This window comes from Oryzias melastigma, linkage group LG8 (genome assembly GCF_002922805.2).
Source record: "Oryzias melastigma strain HK-1 linkage group LG8, ASM292280v2, whole genome shotgun sequence".
NCBI lineage: Eukaryota > Metazoa > Chordata > Actinopteri > Beloniformes > Adrianichthyidae > Oryzias > Oryzias melastigma.
The window spans coordinates 19,494,534-19,521,211 of record NC_050519.1 but is presented as its reverse complement, the minus strand read 5'-3'; the positions used below and the strand labels follow the sequence as shown (position 1 = coordinate 19,521,211).

Genomic DNA, 26,678 nt, shown 5'->3' with positions numbered 1-26,678 from the left:
TTTAATCATAATGTATCTATTTAAATTCAGTGAAACACAAAATGATGAAGTAGAAAAGTCAAGAATATAAACTTAAGTCTGATAATAGTTTATTAGAATTTTATTGACAAATATCAGCAAGAAGAATAAGAACTGCAAAAGAGATATTAATATAAAGACATCTGATTAAACCAAGTAAGCCCCGCCTCCCTCCATCTTTCCAAAACATTTGTGCAAATCATCCAGCAAACAGGTGATCGCTGCTCCACACAGATCTAATGACGTCAGCAGTAGTGACTAAACTGTTTTCCTGAAACGTTGTTTTTTCCTTAGAACCTCTCCTATTTATTGTGAACCTGAAAACTGAAGTCCAGCTGTGGAAGTTCATCCTCACATTCTTTTGCTAAAAGGAAAACCTTCAAAAACTGCACAAACTCGTCCTCAAATAAAGAAACTTTCTGAGTACTCATGGAATAAGGATGGGAGAAAACAGAATGCCTTTTCTGAAGAAAAATAAATGAGGTTATTTAAGCACAAGTACAAGTGTTGTACTTGAAGTGACTTTGAAACAACAAAAATCTCCACAAAGTGCCATAACTATAAGAATAGCCATTAAATTTATAAATTTACTGCAGCTAAACATTTGAATAAATCCATCTTTGACAAAACACACTGGAAACACTAAAGTCTTCTTTCCAATTTGTAACAGAAGCAGGTTTAAGGTTACAGAATCAGTCTAAATGAACTCATTACTGAGAATGTTGAGTTTGGGAAAAGAAAAGTAGTTTTCATTCTTTTTAAGTTAGGAAGGAATAAAACCATTTCAAAGAGGGATTTGTTCAGAAAGAAAAACCCATAATAATGAGTGTATGGATAGGCTTCACAGACGTCTCCGAGCGTTCCAACGCATGGCTTTCTGTGCAGCTGTGAAGATCTGCACCTTCAGACTTGCTTTGGAATTGATTCGGGAGCATGAGGAGTGTTGAAGTGGTGGCTGTAGCCTCAGTTGCTTTTCTTCTCAGAGTCTGGATGAGGCGCATACGGGGGGGGCCTTTCCTGCAGGAGATTCAAGCTAATTTAGAGCAGTGGTCCGAAACTCCCGGACAGTTGGGACCGGGCCACACAGAGGAAAAACAAAAAACAACATTTTTATAGATTTATTACTAATCTGATTCTAAAGGAAGCTTTATTTAGGAAAACCTGAATTCTCTTCAACACATCCGACTCATTCTTGACACGTCAAGTGTCTCGGTCTCAAGTCAAAAATCCATCCGCTACTTTCTTAAAGCAGCTGCAATGATTTTTTTTTTTTTACAGAAGAGTCATTGAAGAGAATGTTAAAATAAAATAAATCTGCATTTTTATTGCATCACTTCTCCCACACACTATAATAATAATAATAATAATAATGTATAATATCCAATAACCAGGTGTCTAATGTTACAAGGATGCTGCTAATAAAGTTGCTCAAACGGTGGATTCACCTTTATGAATTTTTACATTTCTAGTAACCATTTTTTTCTTTAAAAGTCAGACAAGGTTGAAGTTGGCGTGTGAAATTTTAGCTCCCACTTTGACAGTTACAGGTTAAAGGAAAATTTATGTCACATTTTAATGGTTCCTATACGAAATCTAGTGAACAAAAAAGTTTAAAGCAGCTGCAGATACTTTGCAGTGGATGAAGATAAACTTTACCCTGAAAAGTTAATGGAAACTGGAAGCTTAAAAAAAATCCCACTTCAGCCTCGTAAAGGCTGGTCTATAAAAACCTTGTCAAACATTAAACCAGTCCGTAGCCTGAAAAAGTTTGGAGACTACTGGTAAGAAAACTCTGATGAACGAGCATTCTAGTAGTATGTAAACGCATCACTCATGGACACATTTATGAGAAGTGAAATAATTCTCACCATAGATTCATGTGTAACTGAGGTGATTCGTGTGTACTTTTTAAAGATTTTAAAGATTTACATGTGTAATTAGTTTCAAGCTGCGTAAAAGGTATTTTTTTATTTTATTTTGTATTTTGTTTGCTTATGCACGAAATGTATTATACAAGTTACAAATCAAGAATACACACGCACAAATCCAGTTATGCACAAATCAAAAATTACGCACAAACAAATCAGAGTGAGTCTATTTTCTCTCCATAATCTTCACTACAAAGTTCAAACAATTTAACAGAGAAAGAAGATTCAATCAAATAAAGATGCTGATTTGTGGAAACTTGTAAAAGGGACATTTGAGAATTTTCCTACAGGAAGGCTGAATTAGGTTCAGCAATTTTAACCTCAGAAAATGTTCATTTGTGTTGAAAAAATATCAAATGAATGAGTATTTATGTAAAGACAGAATATGATCAATTTTTTGCCCTGAAAGATAATCAGAGCCTGACTTGAGTGTTAAAATAACATTCTACAGAACAAAAAAAAATCATGTAATGCTTCCTTTATGGATTTTTTTAATCAAAAACAACTTCTACAAATTAACAACTTTGTTACATTGAATCTTCATCATCTATATACTAAAAATCTACTGATATTTTTAGACGTTTTTAAACTAAATTTCTTGTAGAAACATGTTATTTTGAAAATAGATTTTCAGAAACTGGAAGCTTAAAAATATTGTCCAATTCAAACCGGTCCGTGGCCTGCAAAAGGTTAGTTTAGAGGACGGAGCGCTGAAACTTACCATGGGCATGTACACGCTGTGTGGGTTGTTGGGGTTATAGTAGGCGCTGCCGGCCGCTTCGGCTGCTTTTGGGTTACCTGTGCGAGGAAGAATGCGCAAAAAGGTGAGGAACAAGGCTGTGTTTGCTAACAGGCGCTGCATCAGACAGCAGTGAAGGAGCGTTAGTCATGCAGTCAAATGACAGCAGCAGGAATCCTCCAGACAAACATCAACCAGCACTCTCACAGGAAACATTAGAGTCCTCATTAAAACAGACTGAAAGAACATCCAACCCAAACTCCTCAGCTGTCAGGGGGCAGATCATCTGTTCTTAGTTTTGACAGAGCGACCCACACTCTCACCCTCTGTGAACTGTCCCCTCTGTGTTACCCCCAGCAGGACGGCGGTGATTATAAAAACAGACGGACGCATTTTGATTTTTAATCAAAGTGACACTGGCACCCATTCTTCTTGGCGTCCTTTGAACTGAGTCATTTTGAGGATGACGGATCACATCTGAAGGGTGCAGTGGCGCAGATACTTAAAGAGCAGGAAATAAAAAAATAAATAAAAAAATTAAAAAAAACGAGAAATCCTGGAGAGTGTGGAAATCTTTCAGTCGCAACAATCGCTTTGCGTGCGCTGAGGTAACCAGATTTCTCAACAGCCCAGTTTCCTAAATGTCATGTAAAACCAGAGAAGAGAAGGCTGAGAAAAACAATTTTCCTCGAAAATTAAACCTTTCTCCAAAAGCGAACAAACTGACACTCAAATTCAGCTTTTAAGAATCAGAATGAACAGGAAGAGAGCTTGATGGAGAGAAAGTGAAGGTTTGGAAACCTAGATTTCCAAGAAATCTATGATAGTCTTTCAAATAAAATCTCTAAATCCTTCCAAAGCTTTCATTTTTGTTCAGATTGCTGGAGCCTACCCGGGTACTCTTGTGTAAAAACGTGGTACTTCCAGAACAGCTTTCCAGTCCACATGGAGACAAACAAGCACACACTCACATACTCACACCTAAGGGACCATTTGAGTCAAAAATTACCCCTTGAAATCATGCAAACCCATAACCCATGCATGAATGAGGAGAACATGCAAACTCCACTCAGAAAACTACCAGCTGGGATTTGAACCTCTCGCTGAGAGGAGAGTGTTAACCACTACACCACCATACAGCTCTAAAACATCATGCATTTTTTTTATCAAATTCTAAAATTTCAAACATATTTTGTAGATTTTCATATTGTGTTTGCTATTACTTTAGTGAATGTAAGCACACAAATTGACCATTTAATTTGTTAAAGGAAAGAGTGAAAATACTCAGATCATGTGCATCACTGCTTCAACCAGATCCTCCTTAGACAGAACTGAAAAAAGCCCCAGCTTGTGCAAACCGTCAGGCATCATCAGGTTACAGCAACGGAACTGAAAACTCCCCGTAGTTTCATGTGTCCTAGTGTGGTGCCTTACTACACTTTAGTACGCAGCGACTTGGGAAATGAAGGTGGAAGGAGCAAGGAGAAATATTCATGCTTACTAATCAATAACGGTTATTAAAAAGACTTAAAATCTAAGATAAAAGAAGAAGTTGCACCTCAAATAGTTTTCCCTTAACATCTAAATATCACACGCTCTTTGAAATACCATAAATATTTGACCGTTTATGGTGAATCAGCCGATTCTGACAGCGAGAAAAGTGACTTTTCATACTGACTTTGCATCGATACTGGCAGAAAACTACTTCTCTGTGACAGAAACAGCGTCTGTTGGATTTTTCTGATGCTTCGACTGTTGCTCAGTTTTGCGCCTTAATAAAAGCCGGTCTGTTTACTTGGTCCGAACTGCATTACAGCACATTTTATCGAAAACAGCAACAAATGAGGGGCAAATGGAGAATAACAAACCTGCAACAGGAGGTGGTGCTGCCCAGTTCTGAGCAGGTGGAGCCCAGTTTTGAGGGGGTCCGGGATAGGGGGGAGGTGGGGCCATGTAGTCAAAACCAGATGGGTACATTCCTACAACACGGAGACAAAAAAATAATAACTTTTATTATAGATGCAACACTAAAGGTAAATGAATATGACAGTTACATGAAAATATAGTAGCAAAAAGGGACTTTTTAGGTGAAAGACTTTTCCTATTTAATTTGATTTTTCGATTTATATTTTTCTGGGGTTTTTTTTATTTGATTGCTTGAAATAAACCGATTCCAAAATATTTTTTTTATTCCCAAGACAAAAAAGGAAACTATCCTGCTGGTTTGGTACATGTAAAATGATTTGTGTGAAACTAAACGCACAGATGTCATTCATTTTAAAAACTCCTCACTCGGTACCTCCAGCGGCTGGTGGATAAGGGTATCCCATATTGCCGGGAACAACAGGCGGGCCTTGGTAGAACCCATTCTGCTGGGGTGGGGGTGGGTACGGATAGCCATTAGGAGCAGGTGGAGGCGGGCCGTATCCATTCATCATTCCTGGTGCGGGGTATCCGTAAGAGGCGGCGCCATTCTGGGCTGGAGGAGCGTGAGAAGCTGCACAGAAATTTTAATTTCAAATGTTAAAAATGTGTCTAAAATGAGCGATTCAAAAAAGACAGGCAGTCTCATATGGTATGTACACACTGTCCAGCATGTTAGGAATATCTTTAAATGTACTAAAAAATTTAGAGCTAACCCTTAATGTGACTATCTGAGAGCATCTGAATGTCCATCCAACAATGTAACATAAATTAACTTCTTGGTTAATTCTCACATTCACTATCGGCTTTTATTTTGCTAAAATTCCAACATTTACATTTGTTTTTTATGTCATACTTTTAAGCTTTTTTTTTTTAAACAAAAGACTTTTTTTACTTTGTAAACACCAGTTTTGTGAGGTAATTTTATAATCTAACATGTTAGTCTTTTTCTTGCCACTCGCTGCTACCGTGTGTGGGGTTCCACAAGGCTCAGTTTTTGGCCTTCCTATTTTATTTTTTGTACAATTAACTTTCACATTGAGATTTAGATTTAAGTGCCTTTGAAACATAAAGATATGTTTTGATACTTCACTGATATAGTATCTTGAGAGGAAAAAAGCACATTAGCAATTGTTTTAGGAAGTTCTTCCTCAGCTTCTGCTATTAGCGGAACAGTTTCTTTTGAATGTTTCCCGATCTGACCATAAACTCAGAGGTTGCTGCTCAATCTGTGGCAACCACTAAGCTAAGGTATAACAACTATATAACAATACTCATATTTAAGTAAGTATTCTAGATGGAGTCCACTTGAAAAGGCATTAAAACACTTTATTCTTAACAGACATTTTAAATCTAATCACTTCTTGACATTAATTCATCATTTTATAATAAGTCATTTTATTTTACATATTTTTCTTTTGTTTTTAAAAGTTTTTAACATACATTTTATGTTGTTTTTAAAATTTAATTTATTTATTTTTCATCTCTTCTGACTTTTTTCTTTTTTGACATTTTATTTTTACCTTAAATTCCATATTCTAGCTTTTAACGTTTTTTCTTTATGCATACTTGTGATTTAAAAAATAAGGATTGATTTGAATGGATTAAAAACATCACACAAACCATTTGTAGCCAGTTTGAAGAGATGCTGCCCCACCTCAATGGCTCCTCCACTGGGGAAGGACATCTTGAAATTAGCCTGACCCTCCCAGCCACCTGAGAAAACAAGTAAACTTCAATTTGATGCCTCCCAGAGTGGAAATGTAAAAGTACTCAAATGTTAACAGCAAAATGTAAAAACAATGAACGACCCCGTACCTCCTGGCTCAGCCCTCACTGTGCCTTTTATGTAGTTGGCTCCAAAGACCGGCTGCTCGATGCTGCAGCCCTTCATCAGGTAGTAGGGGAACATAGCTGAACCCAGAGAATCCTTGGAATTGCTGGACACAAACACCAACTAAAGCAAAAAGGAGGAAACAAAATCACAATTTGAATCCAAAAAAAAAGCTGAATTTGTTTTTAGCATGCGTTTGTACCCTGTATGGAGTCAAGTAAATGGTGCCCTTTTTGGTCCCCTTAAGTAGGTCAGTCTTGGAGGTGACATCACTGAATGACAGCTCCACATTCTTGCACTGTCTTAGAACACTGGATGAAGAAGAAAAACGAGAATCAGATGAACAACTGCTTGGTATCTCCACAAAAATACAGAATCGAGTACATATGCTGATGCTGTTTGAGAATCTGGATTTGTGCCATGTTTGTTGAACAATTTGAAAATCAACATAAGATATATAAATAAAATAAATCAATGTGTGATTAACAGATTTAAAACACAATTAATTTAAATACCCAACATTTTAACCCTGGGGAATTCACAGGGATAAATTTGGCCAGTGTGTGTGTGTGTGTGTGTGTGTGTTTTTAATCTTAGGTTTTTATTTTTAATCAATTTGTCGACTTTTAATTGCTGGTATTAAAAATTAGCTACATAAAAAAGTAAAATTAACTTTAGAAGACCAGAAAATAAAATCTCTTGGGTCATCCAGAGGTAACGTTTCCATTCTATAACTAATTATCCCTGGTTATAAAACACATTTTACATAACTAATAATCTAAAAGACAAAAAGCTGGAACTAAAATTAGAAAATTTGTGAATATTAACATTTAAACCTAGCATAAAAGAATTCTTAGACCGTACTTCAAATGAAATGTTAATAATAAATGTACATATTAGAAGACTTTGAATCTATTATTTGGTTGAATTCCAGTCCAAATTTAGTTTTAAAAATATTATTATTTACTCATTTTACAATATAGCTATATCATTTTACACAAATCTCTAACATAACAGTGTTGTCCCACATATCGTCAAAGAGAAACGTCTTTCTTACTTCTTGTCTGATGGTAAGCTAACAGGTTAGCCACCGCACCGAAACCGGAATCATGACACAAGCTGCCGACCAACGGTCGATTTTAAAGATAGTTTTACTGTTTTTAGGAGAGTATGTTTAATTGTACACATTAATTGGACACATATAAAAGCGAAAGGAAAGAAAAATAAGTTAGCTATGCTAATGTTTTTCGGGCCAACTAGCTGACTACGCACTGGAAAAGTAAACAAGCCAGGCGGGGACGCGACAGCGGTAAAAACTGACCGGAAAACACGCACCTTTCTCCGTTGTTTATCAAAGCTCCGCCGTTTTGGGAATGATTTCGATTCAAAGCCATGTTTAAAAGTGCCTGCCGCTGTCTGTTGATCAAGCTAAAGACGACTGTCAGCCCACTCTAGAAACGTCACGAGCTTTACGTCACAATCCGTCTGACTCGTGATCGGCTGGTTTTTGTTTTGTTTATATGCGCATGCGCGCGAGGGATTAATTTACACAAAGTGCTGGAATTTTCCTAATCCCTCGGTGGAACAATAAATTACAATCATAACGGTCTAGTATTATTATTTTAAGATGCAAGAGCGTGTATAAAGGAAAATATACTTGTAATGTTTTTTTAATTCAACTGAATGGGTTTTTTTTCCAATTGTGAATTTATTCTTATAATAAACGTTTTTTAACCAATTATGATTGTGTTTTGGTACTTTGTTGTCCCTGACTTATATATATACATATATATATATATGTTGCGTGTGTGTTTAGGCCATATATTGAATTTATTTTAAAAATTGCCAATATGGAAAATCGGAGAAATAGAGAAAATGTTTTTTTATATGTCAGGTGGATTTATGAAAAGTGTAGCATAGTAAACCCCTATGTTCAACCATTTACTAAAGCTTCATCTAATATTAGATTAACAAAACCTTTTGATTTTGTGTCTTACAGTACCTTGAAATAAAGAAAAAGAATTTTTAGGAGACACAGTTATTATTTGTCAGTATTACAAATGTTTTAAGTGACATGAGTCATTTATGTAGAAAATATTTTAATATTTTTCTAAAAAATTGTGATCAAAAGATAATTTTTAAAGGCATGGGTTTAAATAAATAATACGATAAAGAATTTAAGAACCATTGCTGAGTTTTATTTTAAGGTTATAACTCCTGTTTTTCCAATAAAAAGATGTATTATTAGCCTGCTAAAATAATTATATCAAGCTTTAGTTTTGGCTAAGAAAAATAATGCATTCTGAAATCACTTGAACTTAAAGTGAAATGTGTAGAAGTTTTCCATATTTTTCTTTTATATTGTCAGCCAAAATTATGACAAATTACGGAAAACAGGCACAATATTGTTGAACTTAAACAATATTTATGGGAACCCATTTGTTAACAAAGACATAAAAAAATCACATAAATAGTTGTGTGTCTTCATAAAAATGTATGTTTAAAAAAAATCACAGTTTGACGCAAGGAGGCCGCAGGCTGCGAACTAATTAGCACTAATTAACAGAAGTCACGTGACCCTCTGTCTGCGTCGTAGAGTGAGAATCGGATGTGTCTGGAGTAATAACCCAAATCTAAAGACAAAAAAGTGTAAGGAGATGAACCGCTGTTCCGTAAAACTGTGTTTGCTATCTTTCCTTTCGGCCCTGGCGGCTCAGCTGTGCGGCTGCAGCTCAGACATCCAGAGGAGGAGAAGCTCCGAGCAGAGGACGCACCTCGCGCTGCCCACAGTCACGTGCTCAGAGAAAGGGATGAGAGCAGCGTTTGGCCCCCTGGTCAAAGACAACCTGCGTGTCAGAGGTGGATTTCCGGAATCAATGCTGAATTCTTCTATTTTGTTCCAGAACACTCTGTCTGACTCTGGTTGATGTCCTGTTCTGCAGATTCTGCTGGTGCTTCACATCCTGTGCTTGGTTCTGATGGATCCTGTGGCGTGAAGTTGAAGAACAACCACAGCCTGTCGTTTTTTGGTAGATATGACAGCTGCTATGCTCGTGTGGAGGTATTTGCATTTTTGCATGAAAGTTGTTAAAATAAAAACAGAAAATGGTTCCAATGTGTATGTAGATTTTCTCTGATTTTGACAGAGTTGAGCTAAAAAAGTGGTCTAGTGGTTTTCAGATTATAATCATGGAAATTATCAGATTTTTCTAAGATAAGTTTATTATTGTTCTTATTTTGTTAGGGAAGCAAAGTGGTGTTTCCTCTACTGGTCCAACTGACTGGAGAAGATCGATGGATCAGAGTGAACATCAGCTGTCCTCTGATAAAGAGAAGCAAATCAAGGGTCGACCCCACACGTAAGGAGAAGCCCTAACTTTTCTGACCCTAAGATGATGTCACACTTGCTTTTCATTAGTTTTACTCTTTGAATAAAGGTTGCAGTTCAGAATATTTTCCTGCAGCACAGAAGACTGTATAACATTTTGCAATCTAGTTATGCAGATGACACTCTACTAAACTTTACTTTGTTCCTTGTGGATCATTAGATCATGGTTGAAGTCAAACCTCCTTTTGAAGTATATATAATTGATTCTAAATTGATTATTTTTGTTTTTATTCCAAATATGTCTTAATTTAACTCGAGTTTTGATGTTAAAATTGTTACTTTTTAAATATTTTGTTTAGTTAAACAAGATTTTAGTTTTTGCATCCATGTTTTACTTTGTATTTTTGTCACATTTGAATAAAACTTATCAATATAATAAGTGTACTCTTTCTGCAGCGTTTCCTGGTGAATGCATCGTTGAGAAATCTTTGCAAATTCAGTGTGGCCACCAAGTCATCAAAGAGGATGCCTGTACTAAGCTGGGATGCTGCTACAATACTCGCACAGCAAGCTGTTACTACAGACTCAATGGTAGAGATGTTTGTTCTGTCATTTTTGTGAAGATGAGTTTTAACGCTCAACCTTGTTGACTTTTTGGGCAGCATGCTCTCTGGATGGACACTTTGTGTTTACCGTGAGGGCTGCGGACACCCACCCACCCATCGATCCCAGCAGCCTTGTGATTAAGGATCAGCCTCAGTGTCTCCCGACAATCACAACCCCAGACGTCGCCGTCTTTAAGATAGGAGTCCAGGACTGTGGGGCAAAAATGAAGGTAATGAAAGCTTGTCACAAAGGCTAAAGCTCAGTGCCCTAAAGATTGTTTTTCACTCATGTTTATTAGATGGATGGAGATCTGGTGATTTATGAGGTAGAAGTGGAGGAGCTGCCTCCAAAAAGTAAAAGCAGACCTTCACCATTTAGGTATGTTAGACATAAATTACTTACACTGCTGTTGCAGTTATCTGTGATGTATCCTATTACTTCAGAGATGGGAAAGTAAGCTTGTGCTTTCAGTCTCCAAGTTGAGTGTGAATATGAGGAATCTGATCTAATACGGGCCAAAGATCTGCGGTCCTTCTACACGGTGACCAATCCCCCGCCTGTGGTCGCACAAGGAACTATCAAGGTGCAGATGAGAATAGCTACAGGTAATGGAAAATACTCCACAGCCTGGAATTAAAGACCCACTCCAATCAAAGTGGGTTTTTTTATTTTATTTTCTTCTGGCATTTGAAAGAAAATTTAGCAAAAAATTGCAGTTGCGTATTTCTTTATTCAAATCATTTCAATAGTCGGCTTCAATATTTCTCACCATTTTTGTTGGACCGCAACAAAACCCCAATTTTGCGGGGTCTGCAACCTGCGGGTCTGGAGCCACTTAATGGTCTTTTACCTCTCCATAGTGACTCTCTGGCTAAAGAAAAATAAAATAAAAGTATTTTTTTCAAGTAAGGGTTACTAAATTAACATTTATTTAATTTAGATCTGTTAATTTTATACGTTTATGGCTGAGATTAACTGAGAAGATATACTATTTAAAGGTTTTAACATCCCTGCTGGCTTGAAGACGTCTTGATTTCTCTATGCTTCCTCCAGAACACACAGATTTTAAATACTAAGCAAAACTTTGGTAAAAAAAGTCTGGTCCTTTATTAGTTCTAAGCACATATTATCTTATGCTGTCCAGAGCTGCCCTGTGATGATCCAATCTGGCATAAGGCATCTTTTTTATTTTGAAAGGAAATCATACAAGCTTCTGTCAAATGTAAAAGATATCTTCACATTTTGAGAAAATGCTAGTCTCTTTTTATATTTCAGACTTTATTCATGCCACAAAAGAAGCATACTATATAATTTTTATTAAAGAATACATTGTAATGAATGCACAGTAGTATCAAAATAAGACTTTGTATAAGTTTTGATGAGTAAAGTCCAAATGGATCTTTTACTGTTAAAGGTTGCAGACCCCTGGGTTAGCCTGTAAGCTAGTGGGAGAGAATGTAAACAGAGAGCTCTCAGTAATGAGTGGGGGCAGGGATGCTATACGCCACATATGTCAAAGTTGAGATCCAGGAGCCAGATCCGGCAGGATAAAAGTTTAATCTTCCCTCCAGATCATTTTGTTTTATTCTTATTAACGTCTCAATGTTATTTTGCACTATTGAAGCAACGCTACGATTTTGGAGGCTGAGAGACCAGTTATAATGATCTATGGCTTTCTTTTCTTTTTATCTATGTTAAAAAATTGCGTTTAAAAATTTGTTTGTGGTGTGTTCCTAAATGATTTTCCTGTTCAGTCTGCCACCTAAAATGTGTTTTGGATTTCAGCCCCCTGTGCGACTGAGTTTGACACACCTGCTCTACTCTATTGGTCCCGCCCACAACGCAGAGGCAAATTTCTATTGAACTGCTGCTGCTCTGCAGAAACTGTTCTAGAAAACGACTTTTTTGTGTCTAAAAACAGAATAATAATAATTAAGACTGCTGGGAACATTTATACAATAGATAAAAAAAAGATCAGACCAGACAAGTCCTACCACTGATCTTGCCCTTTTCCTCCTGTAGATGCTTCCTTCACGTCCTTCATTCCTGAGGACCAGCTTCCTCTGACTGTCCCTCTGCGTAAAGCCGTCAATGTGGAGATCTCCATCGTGCAGCCGTCTCCCGACCCCACACTTTTCCTGCGCGTCAGAGACTGCTTTGCCTATCCCTCATCCAAGCACTCTGTGTGGACTCTCCTCCATGATGGGTAAGAAGCTTGTTTCCGTGGTGACCTGGTAAAACGAGACGTCTCACTGTTTCTTCATAAGATGTCCCAACCCTCTGGATAACTTGGGGAGCTCCGTGCCCGTTGACGACCGGGGAAGGACCACGTCCCACTCCCAGGTCAGGAGGTTCGATGTCAAGATGTTTGCCTTCATGGACCCGGATACAGGCCACCCAAGCAAGGAAGAGGTGACCGGATCGTGTTTTATCGTAACACGGGTGTCTATTTCTACAACCCTAACTGCAGTCTCTCCTTTAGATGTACTTTTACTGCTGGGTGGAGATCTGCACTGATGATGTTGACTGTGCGCAGCGCTGCACCTTGATCTGTGAGTGTTTCTGAGAAAGTCCATTATAGCGTTTTGGTGTCTTTATTTAATCTTTTCCTCATTTTTTCAGCATCTGAGGGAGAAAGGCAAAGAAGACAAACCAAACTTTCTACTCATCAGCTTCAGCTCGTCTCCTTTGGGCCGCTACTGCAAGGCAGCACTGAGGCTGATGCGACTTCATGTGTGAAAGGAAATACTAGCATGTTTGCATAATTCTTTGAGCATTTAAATCATTTTTATTTCTTCTTTTGCAGTGTTTCATGGGTGGCTGTATCTTCTCTCTGCTGTTGGAGCTGCTCTGGTGCTGGTTCTTGGAATCGTCTGGTTAAGGTTCAGGTGTCAGAAGACTGAGGGGCAGCAAACGTATGATGTTCACAGTGAGCACGCTCAATAAATCACTTTAAATATGAATCTGCATTCATTTGCTTTTGATCTCAGGGGATTTTTTTTAAGAGTTAAAAAAAGATGGATATTCTGTGCTGAATGTTCTGAATAAAACGATCAAACAATGCTTTACACTGGACTCTCATTCACTATTCTCAGGAAAAGGAAGGAACGGTCAAGACAAAAAGCCAAAATCTTCAGTGTTTCTACAAGGGGCAAAACTTTAAGCAAACAAGCTTTTACGTTTATAACTTCAAGAAAAAGGGTTCTGAAATCCTCCAAGAACAGTGATTTCTGATTATAATTGTTTGGCAGAAAGCCTGTAAAATTCTTTTTTAATATGGGCCTCTGGTTTATTTCAAGCAATGAAAACAGAGAAAAACAAAAATTAAAAGTGCATCGGTATCAAACCTATTTCAGACATTAATTCATAAATTGATTGGAGAAAAAAAACATCATCTTGACAATATTACTCCTAATCAAACTCAATTTTATGAAGAACTATTCCTGCTACAGAACATCTCAAAGTGCTTTCAACAAATGATAAAAAATCATCTTAATTTTAAAAAATAAGCAGCCACCGATTGTTCAAGTTCTGTCATTTTCATAAGTTCATAAGTCATTTTTACCTCAACTATGAAAGACAAAATGAGAAAAAAATTCAGAAAATCATTGATTTTAAAAGAATTTTTCAGATTTTGGTGGAAAGTAAGTATTTGGTCACCTACAAACAGGCAAAATGTCTGTAAGAGGATCCTACGTCTGTATTAATGGAACCTGTTTGTAAAGGACATCAGTCCACAACCTCAAACGATCACTCCTAACTCCACTATGGACCAAATATCTCATGAGTAGAAGTTAGAATGGATTCCACAAAATGTCAGCACATTTTGGACACGAACTTGATGCCATCTGTGAAAAAGTTGAAAGTACTGCTTCCACAAACTGATTTTAAACATTCCTCAAAATCCACACTTGGAGGCAGAAATTGAAGGTTTTGCAGTGGCGTTCCCAATCAACTGACCTCAACATCATTCAAAATCTATGGATAGACCTGAAAGGAGCAGTAAAATCTCAAAGAACTGGAAGACTTTTGTAAGGAAGAATGGATGAAGACAACTCAGACAAGAATTGAGAGACTCTTGGCTGGTTACAAAAAGCCTTTACAAGCTGTGAGGCTTCCGGAAGGGGCAGGGTGCACTCACTAATACTTAGTTTTCTGTTATTTTGAAAGGGTAAATTATGCAAATAAAGCCTAACTTGTTTTTACACATTAAAAGAATATCTCATCTGTAAACTGATGCCTTTAGAATATTTTTTTATCTTTCATTGACTTCTTTATGAACAATAATGTAAGATTTTACCAGGGGTGCCCAAACGTTTCAATCCCCACTGTATATGTTTGAAAAGGTTTGACTGAACTTCTTTTTGTTGCACTATTTAAACTACTTTGATGCCTACGTTGAATAATTGTGAAAATATAATTTTTAACGTTTTTTTTCCAAAACTGCTTAAAAAAAAGGCTGTGTGAGAATTGAATCATCACAAAAACATAGGATTCGATTTTTCATTCACTTTGGTTTTATTTATACTCAGTAAGGTTTGAATTTTCTCTGCGCCCTCAGTAGAGCTATTCTCTGTTTGTCCTCTTCAAACTTCTTCCTCAGCTCAGCAATGTCTGTAAAAGAAGAAGATTAAACTAAACATAAAGGTTTGGGTTGCAGGTCAAATCTGAACTTGGCTAACTTACGTTCTTTCTGTGTGTTTCTGTGCTGCCAGGTGTAGAAGTTTAGGAGCTCCTTCCTCTTCTTCTTCCTTTTCTCTTTCTGTAGAGTTTTCTCGTTAGCTGCCTCGCTGTGAGGACGGGCTTTAGCGCCCTTGTGCCCTCTGGTTACTTTCACCCAGCCTTCTTCTTCCTCTTGCTGCTTTTCAGCCTCCTTTTTCTTTCGTTCTGCTTCCTGAGGAAAAAAATACTCGCTTGTACAAAATAAAATGGCCTGAATCCACAGTAGAATGGAAGAATTCCCACCTTTTCTTTATGCTTATCATAGCTCAGCATAAAGTTGTCAACTTTTTGCTGGAGTCTGTCCGGATGGATGAAGGAGTCTGAATACTGCTGGATCCATTCTGTAACAGGAGGCAAACACGCGTGTCAAACTAACGATCGTCTCTGTTCCTGAATACTCTGAAACACTTACTCTGTACTCCTGTTTTCACCGGACGCTCCTCAGTTGAGACCACCAAGGGGGCGTCAAAGGGATAAGACTTAACTGCTTGCAAACTTGAGGAGTTTTTGAAGATGATGTAACCAACTTTGAAACCCTAAAAGTGATGATTATATTGACAATCAAAGATGCTGAATGGGGGAAACATTCAAATCAGCCCTGCATCAATTATTATTTTGTATTTTTTTATTTATTTTCAATTATGGAAACACTTTAATAAGCTAAAACCAATATTCTAATATATTGGAATATGATTTTTTTAAGTTGCTCCTTTTTCAGTGTTTCCTCCAGGTGTGACTCTTTCATACTAAACAGAGACATTGAACAGCAGAGTAAGGTGTGAAAATCACAAAGTGAACAACAGCAAACCTGCTTCTCAGGTGGTCTAAAGAGCTTGGATATTATGGGTTTAGATTCCTGGGATGAACCCGGATGATCCCTCAACTCGACCGACACAATGGCGCCAAACTGGGAGAATAATTCTTTCACAACAACCTGAGACAACACAATGAAGGATCAATAAGAAACAAATGAAACAGCAGCAGTATTCAATGATTTTCCAATTATTTTGGTTACTTGGTTCCACAAAAGTAGAATCAAGCACACTAAAGAAGCCCACATTAGGTACGATTTGCTTCTCTTTCAAAGTAATTAGCTTTGACAGAGAATCGACTGGTTGATCTGTTTACTTGAAGCTCACATGTGAACAGTATGGAGGAATGTTGAGCAGAAATAAAGTCCGGTCCAGAGGTCTGTGCTTGCTGTTCTCTGCGCGCACTTTGTGCTCCTTCACATACAGACAATGACGAGATGCGCTGCTGGAGCTGAACTGTAAGGAAAGAACTGTACAGAGAACAGACAAGCAGAGACAGCATGAGTACAGCAAACGAACGTCCCTGTCGTCACACAGACGAAAAAAGCTCCAAATGTACTAAAAAAATAACTTTTCTATTTATACTAATTTATTTCTACACATTTTAATTAAAAGTAAATGATAAATACCTGAGAAACCTCCAGGAATAACCCAGGGCTCGCCACTAGCACGTTTCTTCGCCATTGTTTGGTCCGGAAGTGACGTCTAAACCGGAAAGGTTTTTTTTTTTTTTTTACTTTTTTTTCCAAAATTACTTTATTAAAAAAAAAAAGAAAGAAAACGTTTATATTAGTAGGTAGGTTTCGAAATATAAACGACCAGATGAAAAGTTAGGGTCTGTTTTTATTGAGTATAACAATGACAAAAAAAAAAAAAACTACGGTGGAGGATGAACCATTTACTGTACGAACTTATACAGTCAATGAACACACTAACAGACACACAAACACGAGGCCATATATGCGGTGCATGCGGAAAGTATTCAAAGAGCCTCACTTCTTGCACATATTATTATGTCACAGCCTTAATTCAAAATGGATTAAATCCGTTTGATCCTGAAAAATTATTTAAAAGAAAAACCCATAATGACAATGTGAAAAAGTTATTTTGAAATTGTGAATAAATTAAATGAAAAATAAAAAAAGCAAAACTTTTGGAGCAGTTACAGCATCAAGTGGTTTTGAATATGACGCCACCAGCTTGGCACACATTTCTCTTGACAGTTTTGCCCATTCGTCTTTGCAGACGTCTTTTTCCACATCATTAGTGAGTTTAAGTTTTTGTGCTGATTGCACAAAGCAAGCCAAAGGGGACATGTTGTCTCGTCTCCAACAAGAAAATTGTTGGATAAATATCAAGTTTTGTCAGAAATGTAAAAACAGTTAGATGCTTTGATTATTTAAATATTTGTAAATGTGAATTTTGAATGTCAAATCAAAGTATTCTAGGTGATTCCACCAGATTTTTTTGTTTGCAAATTCTGTGATTTCCCTCTGTGGTAGTGATGGCCAGATGAAACATAATAGATGTGTGTGGCACATTTCCCTAACTGTCTCCACACTGTTGAAACCAGAAACCATTGACATATCACTGTTTCTACAGGTTATGTTTGTTATTGTATTGTTGCTTCATCTAATGGCGACACCTGCTGGACTTAAAGAATCTTTGCAGTCATCTTTAACTGGAAAAGCACAATTTCACGTTTTTATTCAAAAACATCAGCTGCTGTAACATTTTTGGGCCGAGCGATTGCGGCGTTTAGAAACAAATTCTTCTGCTTTGGAGAACATCCTTTCACAGGGAACTGAGGGCATATGAGCAGTGTGATGTCCGCCAAGTCAGCCTCCATATGTCCACACGTCAGATGTAAAGCTGCATACTGCATGTCTTTCTGTCTCTTTTCTCCTCACAATACTCAGAAATTATGATCTTTAAAGCCTAAAATTGAAAACATAAGTAGAAATTGAGTAAAAATAATGCATATAACATGCACATACATGGATAACATTGATCCACCAGTTTGCTTCACATCCCTTTCTGGATGCCATAACACATGAGGGCTCAATGAGCTGTATCAGATCTCAGCACCCCTCGTCTGCAAGGCTGACGGTCTTTAATGATCACATTCACTATAGCCTCCTCAATCACCTGCTTTTTGGAAGCACCGGTGTTGATCCCGGGAGTTAACCAGTTCTTCCTCCTTAAGCCAGGCACAATAAAGCCTCAGCATGATGAGGAAGTGCTCCAGTTCATGTAGGACAGCTACGAATTCAAACTAATTCAAATTTCTCTCAGAAAGCATTTGAGATTACCCCAAAAAATATATATAATGTGAAAATAAGAACAGAAACATAATTTACCGTATTCTCTGCATTTGACAAAACCAATATAAAGTAAAGGATATGAATAATCTCCATTAAACAAAACCATAGAACAAAACACACAAACGTGTCTTCTTTTTCAAATGAGGATAGAGAAACTTAAGTTCTAAAAACGCAAATTTAGACTCTTTTACATTCATTTATCAGAGCATTTCTGTTAAAGAAAGTGGGAAAATTTAGAGTTTTAACCAGGTTTCATTCACAATCTAAGTTCAGAGCAGCTGATAAGAAAACTCTGATGACCCAGCATTCTAGCAGCATTTAAACGCATCCCTTGAATCTTGGAGATGTGAAGACTCACATCAGATTTGTGCGTATATTCAGTTTTGGATTAAGCAAATTGTGTTTAATTTTTTAAAAATGTATGTGTTGTTCATTTTAAACTGATGTAATTTCAAGTTGTGCATGAGTAAATTGTATTTTTTTTTATTTTGGAATTTTTCTAGATGTGAATATTGTATGGGATACAAATCATGAATTGCATACACATATTAGATGACACTATATTCTCTCCATACTTTTTGCCTTTTTTTGCTCAGGTTTCAGCGTCATCAGGACCATCACTACTCCAGTTATTCATAAATATCTCAAAGATAGGTTTAAGATAAGCTTAGCTTAAACTACTTTGGTGAGTTCTTAAAGGATTTAAGCATTTTTTTAATGCACAAATAAAACCTAAAATCTTTCTTGCTAAAGATTCTCTACATTCATAAAAAAAAAAAATAAATACAGATCTTTAGGTTCATTGACCCAAACTTTACTTTTAAGTTCAAAAAGTTTAAGTTTATTTTTTGAGGTAATATGTATTTTGTATTTAAAATAAATGCATTTTTGGTATTTGTAGATACATAAATATGACACAGGGAGGACGTAATAAGCCGTACTGTCGTTTGAAAGAAAACAAAAGGATTTCTATAATGATTTAAACAAAATCTCAGGTTAGTTTTTTCAGTCGATCCAGTTTAAGATGCTAGGATGAAGATGTCACCTGGATAAATGAGATCCTTCATCAACACAAAGAATAAAAGAATTTCAATCATCATTTTAGAGGCAAAGAGGAACCTTAGGCAACACATACAAAGCTTTCTATTTATTGGCGCCATGTTAGAGATGTGACAGCTTTCTACTCTTGCTGAGAGGCAAAAGAAAGCAACTGAAAGAAGTGTACAGTCCAAAACCAGGGGAACATACAAACACCAAATGATGCGTTCAGAGAAAGAACAGTAACAAACAGCACTGCGTGCCACAAGAGCTGAAAGACCCAGGAAACCTCACAGTACTGTCTGCGGACTTTCTATAACATGAAATATCTTTTTTTCTGGAACAAAATCTAATTCAGGCTTCAACTAAACTCACGACGAGGGGACGATTTCACGGGAAACTTAACTGACAGATCCTGATAATGCCATTAAAAACACCTGTGTGGCAGTTTAAATGTAAACGTTACGTTAATCAATGATGACGATTCCACTCAGATATCAGATTAACATGCCTTAACTTTGACTTTACACTTGTTTTTGTCTGAAAGTAATGTTAAAAAAGAACAAAAATGGACATTTTCCTTCCTCCTGTTTACCAAACTGAATAAAACATCACAACCACATCGGAAATAGGTGACATTTGTCCCCACAAAAACAAAGAATTTCACATTCTCCACAGCCTCAGCTAATATTTGTTCACTATCATGAAAGAATGTGGACTCCTGAAGGAAATAAAATATTGTTTCAAAAGTCCACATTGAGAAAAGCAAACAAATACAGTTTTACAGGTGAGCTATATCTTAATGCGGAAGGCGGTGGTCTGTGAACTGGGGGCTTCAGAGGTGGTGGTGGTGGTGGACTGCGCGTTGGACTTGAACAAAGCTTTGAGAATGGTCTGGGGGTCCACTTCTGGAGTGGGCTGAGACGAGGATCTCTGGCCGGTGCGGGACAGAGAGGGGGGCAAGCCGTCTTTCTTTGTGCTGCTGCCCGTCCCGGGAGTGTCGCTCAGTCTCCTATTGGAAACCAAAAACAGCAGATCGTCTCAACTCTTCAAAAAGGCACTCATCAGATTTTATGCTTAGGTTTAAAGTAGTTTAAAGTGAAGCGTGAAACTTCTCCTTGTCACTTACAGCAGAATAGGTTGATCAGAAGTGATCACATTTCCCTGAATATGAAGGTTACACTTCATAGGTTGACCTAGAGGCAAATAAAACACTGATTAGGAGAAAAAAAAGCTTTCTTCGTAGAAATATGTTGGTGCATTGTTTTCCCAGAAGCACTCACCATCCAAGCAGCGATTGTTGTACTTCCTGTAAGCACTCACGGCATCTTCTTTACGCACAAACACCACCTCAGCGACGCCCACCTTGACTAGCCGCGCTCGTTTCAAGGCACCGCACACACAGAACAGCTCCTGGGAACAAAAACACAACACCCCCCACCCACGGTGAGTCACCACAGCAGCTCCGGCATAACACCAAAGAGCCCTTATAAGAAAAGCTTGAAGCGTGAAGCTGAATCTGCTCACCACTATGTCTTCCTCTGTGACCCGAGGGTGCAGGTTGTTCACGGTTATTTTGGTGCCTTCCAGGGGGCTGAAGGCGGGCTGCATGAAAAACACATCAGAGTTTAGAGGCAGGAGTGTTTCTGTAATACATTTAGATGAAGATTATTCTTAGAAGTTTCTGTGATTCCATTTTAATCCCCTTTGAGGAAACCTGCAGAGTTTTTGTTTTGAAGCTGAAATTGGTGACTGGAGTAACGTGCACTGACTCACCTGTGGAGGGGTTGGCGCTGTGGTGCTGGTCTCTGCTGCGCTTTGCTGAAGAGTCCTGGAGACTGGCTGCAGCGCTGCGGCGGAGGCGCGTGCTGTGGCCGCGCTGGCGTTCGGCCGAGTGGGAGCCACGGGGACAGGAGGCCGCGGAGCCGTGTACGCATCGTTTTTAACCACCTTGGTGATCGGGGCCGACATGGAGAATGTGGACCCCACAGTACCAGACTAAACAAAAACAGACATCAGAATTCAAGCATGTTCTTAATGAACTGGTTTTCATAAATGTTATACATAAACGTACCCGTGATTGCAGCATGTTGTTGGCAGTTGTGATCTTTATTTGTTTGCTGGGAGTCCCATCCATCTCATTCAGGTCAGGCTTAGAAACAAAGATGAATTAGTCACAAGTGTTCATCGCAAAACTAAAACATAATATGAACCAAAACACGTCAACTTTACAAAGAATTGTCACATTAACCTTCAAATGTTTTACAGATCAGTTTAAAATAAAATTGTACAATTAAAAAAATAAGATAACTACAAAGCTAACTATGTTTAATAGCAACCATACTAGCATATTCTGAGTACAATATTATTCTCCAAACATTTAGATGTGTAGCAGAAACAGGATAATTTTGAATAATGTACCATCAACGTAAAGCATTGATTTACTTTTTTTAATTATTATTTAAAAATTGGAACTCCCATTTCCAGGAAAAGCTTGAACAAAAATTTATAGACTTGTTAGCTGATGGGAGTCATAAAACCAAGAGAGAAATGACGTGTACACCTCCTGTGATTCTTTCTATTCTCCTTTTGTTTGCAAACATCTTCTTTAAATGTAGAATATAAAAAAAAATGAGTATCTCTGATCTTTTCCTGGAAAACCCTTTCTTACTATTACAAACTAGTTAATGTCACTAAAGCTGCGTTCACACTGAACATGATTCACTAACCAAACATGTATTTTCATGATACTGAAACACTGAGTCCTTTTTATCATCGTTATTAAAGATCTATTAAGTCATTAACGGTGTATTCAGACTGTACACATTTGGCTTGATTAAAGTAAACCTGAGTGTGTTTCTCCCCGATAATCCGTAACAAATTTTCAGTCTGAATACACATAAGCAGACCCTGGTCTAGGAACCGCGCTTGGACCAATCTTCTGAGGTGGTCTCTGTTCGATTCCGATTGGACTGAACTTCAGTTCGCTCTGAGATTCCTCAGTCTGAATGTGAAAAGAGTTGAGGGCGGAATGACTGAAGCAGAACAGCTACGGTAGCCGGTGGTCACGTGATGTAGTGAAGTGACTGGTGAGAATTGATCGTCGTTTTATCAAAGAGGATATAATTGATCCAACGGCTTATGTTTATTTTAATGAGGCTGAAAACGCTTATTACGCGCTTTTCTATGTCTTCCAACACGGCATAGGCACGGCACTGCTGTAACGTCATCCTGAAAGTTCCTTCAAAGAATTCTCTTAAAAACAATACAATAACATTGCATCTATCAGACAGCAACTCATTGAAATGTGGTCGGATGAATGCAGGTTCATTATTACTATTTTTGACCTGATCCACATTGATTCTCACCGTTTTACCGACTATCTGTCATTAATATTTATCAGCGCACCTTCACAACCACTGTCTTGCCAGTAACCGTCTTACAGCACGCCTCCACCGTACCAAAAAGTAAAGTGTTGAATCTGATGTTGATATAAGTGTTCAAAATTGATAAGCTAAAAATAAAGTTTGAATAAGTGAACTATCCTGACAAGGATAACTTTCATCATTTCCGCCTAGTTGTTTTAACTCTCCATCATAATTTCTGGTCAATGAGTGAAGAGATCTTTAGTCATGTGGTTTTGTTTACAAGCTTTGGTCGGAACAGAATGCAAAGTTCAGGACTCGATCAGGACTAAATGATTTAATGAACCCTAAAACTCTTAGCTTTGGTTTATGTCATAAATACAGAAAGGGGCATAACTACCTGTGAGGCTGCACGTATTCCACTTGACATCCCTAGAGGTCGTTGCTGTGGAGAGGAGAACAACAAAATTGATATTACAAAATAAATACATAAAAAACAAAACTACAGTGGCTCTGAAGTGCAAATCAAATAACACTGATAATTTGATTTTAGTTGCTAAAAGGTTTAGAATTTCTTTGTTTTTGAAACCTATTAGGAATAAAGCTTCACAAGATACTCCACATCTTTCATCTTCAAGTACGGCTCTGATAAACAGAACTTTGATGCTTTTTCTCCACAACTTATGATGTTTTTCTCGTAAATCTAAGACTTTTAAAGTAATACATTTAGGAATTTAAAACACGTAAATTTACGAGAAAAAAGTCACAAATTTAGCCTATGACTGATACAGTCGCACATTTACAAGATTTAAAGCCGTGAAAAACAAACAACAAAAAAAAACAGTCATTCTAATAATCTGTTGTAATATCCTAAAATCAAAAATAAAATTTTGAAAAATAAAACTAAAGAAGAAACTGCTGTGTAATTTGTTGGTGTGATTTGAACTTCAGGGACACCGTACAAAAAACCCTTGATGTCACTTTGCTTCAAATCTGCAAATTTACGATCTAACTTTAAAACATTAACCCTCACCTGTATGGTCTTGGTAATTTTTAGAGGTGGAGCAATGGCTGCTTGTGTCGGTGTTCCACCAAGGCTCCTCTTGAGGCTCAGCCTGTCCCGGGCGTCCATTACTCTCCCATTATTGCTCAGCTGCGGTGTAACGACGCCTCGTGCACTCAGTCCTTGTACAGCAGAGCTGAACTGCCGCGCATTGATGCCAGAAAAATTACTGATGGTTTGTATCTGTATGGGAGGAACCAGAGTTTTGCTCTGCAGCTGCTGCGTGATCACTGCTTTTAGTGTCGTTTGTGGAGGGACACTGGGCAGCGTCTGGCCCTGCTTGCGTGAGGTGATCATCTGCCGGGCGTCCTGCACAGCCGACGCTCCTCCCCTACCACGAATTTTAAACCGGGCGTCTTTTTGAACAAGTTTTTCTCTGGCATCTTTTACTTGAAAACCTAGAATTAAAAAAATACATTTTAGAGGAAGGCAAAAATTATTTTTCATCAAAGATTGTAACTTGAAGGTGAGTTTTACCCTTCGTTGTTCCCACTCCAAGCCGCTGTCTTACGTCACTCGTTCCAATTTTTTGTCTGGCGTCAAAATTTTTGCCATCTCCCCCTGGACCCCATCCAAACGCAGGCCTGAGGACAAGATAAACCATGTCGTAAAAATAGTTCACAATACCGATTTACTATTTCTCTGTTACGCAATATTTTACATCCATTCATTCAACTCAATTACATGTATGTTTATTTGGTAATATAAGTTCAATTATAGATCATTTTTTATTTACCAGTCCAATATTACATCAATCTTTGGTTAACAGAGTTTACTGTTATCCTATTATCTACATATCTTAGACTTTACATAATTTAGGGTTTTTTTTGTGTATATCTAAACTTTATTTTTATGTCAAACTCTGACTAATGTATTCTCTTAAACACAATGATAATAAAGTACATTCTGATTCAGAATAACTACAACAGTAGGAAAAAAATGTATTGTAGTTGAAATGAATTATGACCAACTGGTTGCAAGAAATGAAAGAGCAAACATCAACTGTTCTGCATCACTTTATACATCCCCATACCCCCTGCTGTATGTGCAGAAACAGTTGATCCTTCATGGCATCGGTATGTAAGTGAACCGTGCCATGTTGCATTTTCAGCCACAAGCCCAGGCTAAAAACCAAGGAGGGTCTTTAGGCTGTCGGTCCGATTAATGCTTCAGAGATATACTTGTAATAACATATACAAAATATTACAAGTTAATGACATTTTAATCCTTTGAAATATGTCCATTTTATTTTTCCAATAAATAGCTTAAAACAACAGAAATTAACATAAATGTACAAGTAGTATAGTTTACAGCATAAATTACATCACGAACTTTAGAAATTATATTAAAAGCAATTTTGCAATATTTTAGATTGGTAGCAAATATTAAAGTAAATTATTTTATGGAAAACAATTAATAAATTTACTTCAAAACTCTATATAATTTTGTCTTAAAAGTCCCAATCCGGTCATTGATCTTTTAATTATACCGAGGTGAAGTTAGTTGGATATTGGATATTCGACAGACATTCGCTCTGGGTGTAGTTAGGGACCGTCAACAAATTAAAGTTTTACCATCAGCAGATAAAGGTTTTTCTTCAATAGCTTTTATGTTTTATACAGTTATAAGGTAAAATCAGAATAGTTTCTGCAGAACGGCAGTAGTTCATTAGAAATTCACTTTTGAGTTTAAGTGCGAGACTGTTGGTGCAGAGTAAGCCCATCCCCACTTCCCATCACCCCTTTGTTTACAATCACACCCGTTAACTTACAGATTTTCACACTTCCAACCTAACATTGAAGTGCAACAAAGAATGACGAGTAATGCTGGAGCTCTCTAGCTGTTCAGTTTTAAGACAGATACCAGTTCAGACCAGGAAAACAAAGACGTAAATGATTTATTTATTTGTCCTCCATCAAAAGAAAAATGCCACAAGACGACATTAAACACCAAAACACAATTTTAACATGTTTCCTAAATATATTTTAAAAATGAATAACTGACTAAACTTACACAAATAACCAGTGGTAGGACAAAGAAAGCATAATAGTAAAAATGATTGTTACTTTATGTCGTTAATGTTGTAAAAACACCTTTTTTTAACAAGAAAATGTTAGCCAAACTCCGCTAACGTTTCCGACGCTGCCCAGCTTCAATTTAATCTTTGCCAATATTTACTTTGCTGTCGTGTGGACATCCTGAAGCAGCTGTACGGCACTCAAACAACGCGGATTTTTACCGACGAACCAGGTAAGTAAACAACAGTCCATTCATTGAAGTATTTCTGAAGAGTTTCGATGCGAAAGCCCCGCTTCGCCACTAGCACGACTGCTACCAAACAACATGCACCAAAAAGAACAACAGAACTATTCTTATTATTTTCACTTTTACCAACAACCAAAAACATATTAAAATGATTATTTTCTAGTCGAATAAACGAAAAGTAAGCACCAAACCCAAGAGAAAACATCTCTTTAGCCGAAGGCCCAGAGCAAAATATGCTACTTAGCCTAGCGTTCACGATGTGAGCTGAGCTTTCGGCGCTCACTGGTCGACTAACAGCTTTCAGCATTTTACAATACAAATACTTGTTTGGTATCATACATATCTAATTTTTCCCTCCACTTTAAAATGATTGTAGGTACCGTTTCACAGGAACTTTGAGGTTAATACCGCGCCGACGTATGACTTCATCCAAAGAAACGTCTGCCATCTTCTTCTCCTTGCTTTCTTATGCGCACGCGCAGCTTCAAGATGTTTTTTTCCCTCCCAGAAGTACTACGGGAAAGGAGTTGGGCCAAAAACCTTACCAGAAAATGTTTATAAATCTATTTTTATAAATATTTTATGGAAGTTAGAAAACAACTTTCCTCAAAATATATTATCTTTAGTTCACCGGATCATTTTTTGTGAAATACAGTGTGTTGTGAAGAACCTTAACCTTGTCAAAGCACAAATACCACAAACTCGATAAATTT

The 26,678-nt window shown here is 37.4% G+C and overlaps 4 protein-coding genes across 5 annotated transcripts; 1 reads left to right on the top strand and 3 right to left on the bottom strand.

The window, feature by feature from the left end:
• Window positions 1-67: 67 nt before the first annotated feature.
• Window positions 68-7,965, bottom strand: wbp2nl (WBP2 N-terminal like). Its single transcript, XM_024272867.2, has 8 exons — window positions 7,778-7,965; window positions 6,645-6,753; window positions 6,427-6,565; window positions 6,232-6,324; window positions 4,985-5,182; window positions 4,554-4,664; window positions 2,668-2,744; window positions 68-1,035 (listed from the first exon to the last, which is right to left on the bottom strand). The coding sequence occupies exons 1-8, from the start codon at window positions 7,834-7,836 to the stop codon at window positions 982-984; spliced, it is 840 nt and encodes a 279-aa protein (XP_024128635.1). The 5' UTR covers window positions 7,837-7,965; the 3' UTR covers window positions 68-981.
• LOC112146839 (zona pellucida sperm-binding protein 4) lies at window positions 7,616-13,339 on the top strand. Of its 2 annotated transcripts, XM_024272866.2 has the most exons (13): window positions 7,616-7,751; window positions 9,160-9,301; window positions 9,385-9,503; window positions 9,687-9,801; window positions 10,227-10,361; window positions 10,433-10,605; window positions 10,675-10,754; window positions 10,848-10,981; window positions 12,399-12,582; window positions 12,644-12,788; window positions 12,859-12,928; window positions 12,999-13,109; window positions 13,183-13,339. In XM_024272866.2, the coding sequence occupies exons 2-13, from the start codon at window positions 9,253-9,255 to the stop codon at window positions 13,320-13,322; spliced, it is 1,455 nt and encodes a 484-aa protein (XP_024128634.1). In that variant the 5' UTR covers window positions 7,616-7,751; window positions 9,160-9,252; the 3' UTR covers window positions 13,323-13,339. The 2 variants fall into 2 exon arrangements, with proteins under 2 accessions (XP_024128634.1, XP_024128633.1); XM_024272865.2 differs by lacking the exon at window positions 7,616-7,751 and having other exon boundaries at window positions 8,966-9,301.
• Window positions 13,340-14,870: 1,531 nt separating this feature from the next.
• On the bottom strand, window positions 14,871-16,762 carry rrp7a (ribosomal RNA processing 7 homolog A). The gene is made up of 7 exons (XM_024272391.2): window positions 16,540-16,762; window positions 16,238-16,380; window positions 15,907-16,032; window positions 15,511-15,634; window positions 15,342-15,439; window positions 15,063-15,270; window positions 14,871-14,990 (listed from the first exon to the last, which is right to left on the bottom strand). The coding sequence occupies exons 1-7, from the start codon at window positions 16,592-16,594 to the stop codon at window positions 14,905-14,907; spliced, it is 840 nt and encodes a 279-aa protein (XP_024128159.1). The 5' UTR covers window positions 16,595-16,762; the 3' UTR covers window positions 14,871-14,904.
• A 2,598-nt stretch (window positions 16,763-19,360) lies between these two features.
• poldip3 (polymerase (DNA-directed), delta interacting protein 3) lies at window positions 19,361-26,493 on the bottom strand. Its single transcript, XM_024272827.2, has 10 exons — window positions 26,346-26,493; window positions 24,178-24,284; window positions 23,671-24,098; window positions 23,038-23,082; window positions 21,347-21,424; window positions 21,049-21,270; window positions 20,800-20,877; window positions 20,556-20,685; window positions 20,402-20,468; window positions 19,361-20,284 (listed from the first exon to the last, which is right to left on the bottom strand). Exons 1-10 carry the CDS (start codon window positions 26,411-26,413, stop codon window positions 20,065-20,067), a joined length of 1,443 nt encoding a protein of 480 aa, XP_024128595.1. The 5' UTR covers window positions 26,414-26,493; the 3' UTR covers window positions 19,361-20,064.
• Between the last annotated feature and the right edge of the window lie 185 nt (window positions 26,494-26,678).

What these genes read in the sequence shown, in the direction of transcription:
- wbp2nl (XM_024272867.2), bottom strand. Translation starts at nt 7,836, where the DNA reads ATGGCTTTGAATCGAAATCATTCCCAAAACGGCGGAGCTTTGATAAAC. An exon ending in TTGATAAACAACGGAGAAAG is followed by an intron (nt 6,754 to 7,777) that starts GTGCGTGTTTTC and finishes TTCTTCATCCAG; the next exon opens with TGTTCTAAGACAGTGCAAGA. An exon ending in TTATCCACCAGCCGCTGGAG is followed by an intron (nt 4,665 to 4,984) that starts GTACCGAGTGAG and finishes TCCGTGTTGTAG; the next exon opens with GAATGTACCCATCTGGTTTT.
- rrp7a (XM_024272391.2), bottom strand. Translation starts at nt 16,594, where the DNA reads ATGGCGAAGAAACGTGCTAGTGGCGAGCCCTGGGTTATTCCTGGAGGT. An exon ending in ATGATAAGCATAAAGAAAAG is followed by an intron (nt 15,271 to 15,341) that starts GTGGGAATTCTT and finishes TTTTTTCCTCAG; the next exon opens with GAAGCAGAACGAAAGAAAAA. An exon ending in CAGAAACACACAGAAAGAAC is followed by an intron (nt 14,991 to 15,062) that starts GTAAGTTAGCCA and finishes CTTCTTTTACAG; the next exon opens with ACATTGCTGAGCTGAGGAAG.
- LOC112146839 (XM_024272865.2), top strand. Translation starts at nt 9,100, where the DNA reads ATGAACCGCTGTTCCGTAAAACTGTGTTTGCTATCTTTCCTTTCGGCC. An exon ending in AGCAGACCTTCACCATTTAG is followed by an intron (nt 10,755 to 10,847) that starts GTATGTTAGACA and finishes TTGTGCTTTCAG; the next exon opens with TCTCCAAGTTGAGTGTGAAT. An exon ending in GCAGATGAGAATAGCTACAG is followed by an intron (nt 10,982 to 12,398) that starts GTAATGGAAAAT and finishes TTCCTCCTGTAG; the next exon opens with ATGCTTCCTTCACGTCCTTC.
- poldip3 (XM_024272827.2), bottom strand. Translation starts at nt 26,413, where the DNA reads ATGGCAGACGTTTCTTTGGATGAAGTCATACGTCGGCGCGGTATTAAC. An exon ending in AAATTACCAAGACCATACAG is followed by an intron (nt 23,083 to 23,670) that starts GTGAGGGTTAAT and finishes TCCTCTCCACAG; the next exon opens with CAACGACCTCTAGGGATGTC. An exon ending in ACAACATGCTGCAATCACGG is followed by an intron (nt 21,271 to 21,346) that starts GTACGTTTATGT and finishes GTTTTTGTTTAG; the next exon opens with TCTGGTACTGTGGGGTCCAC.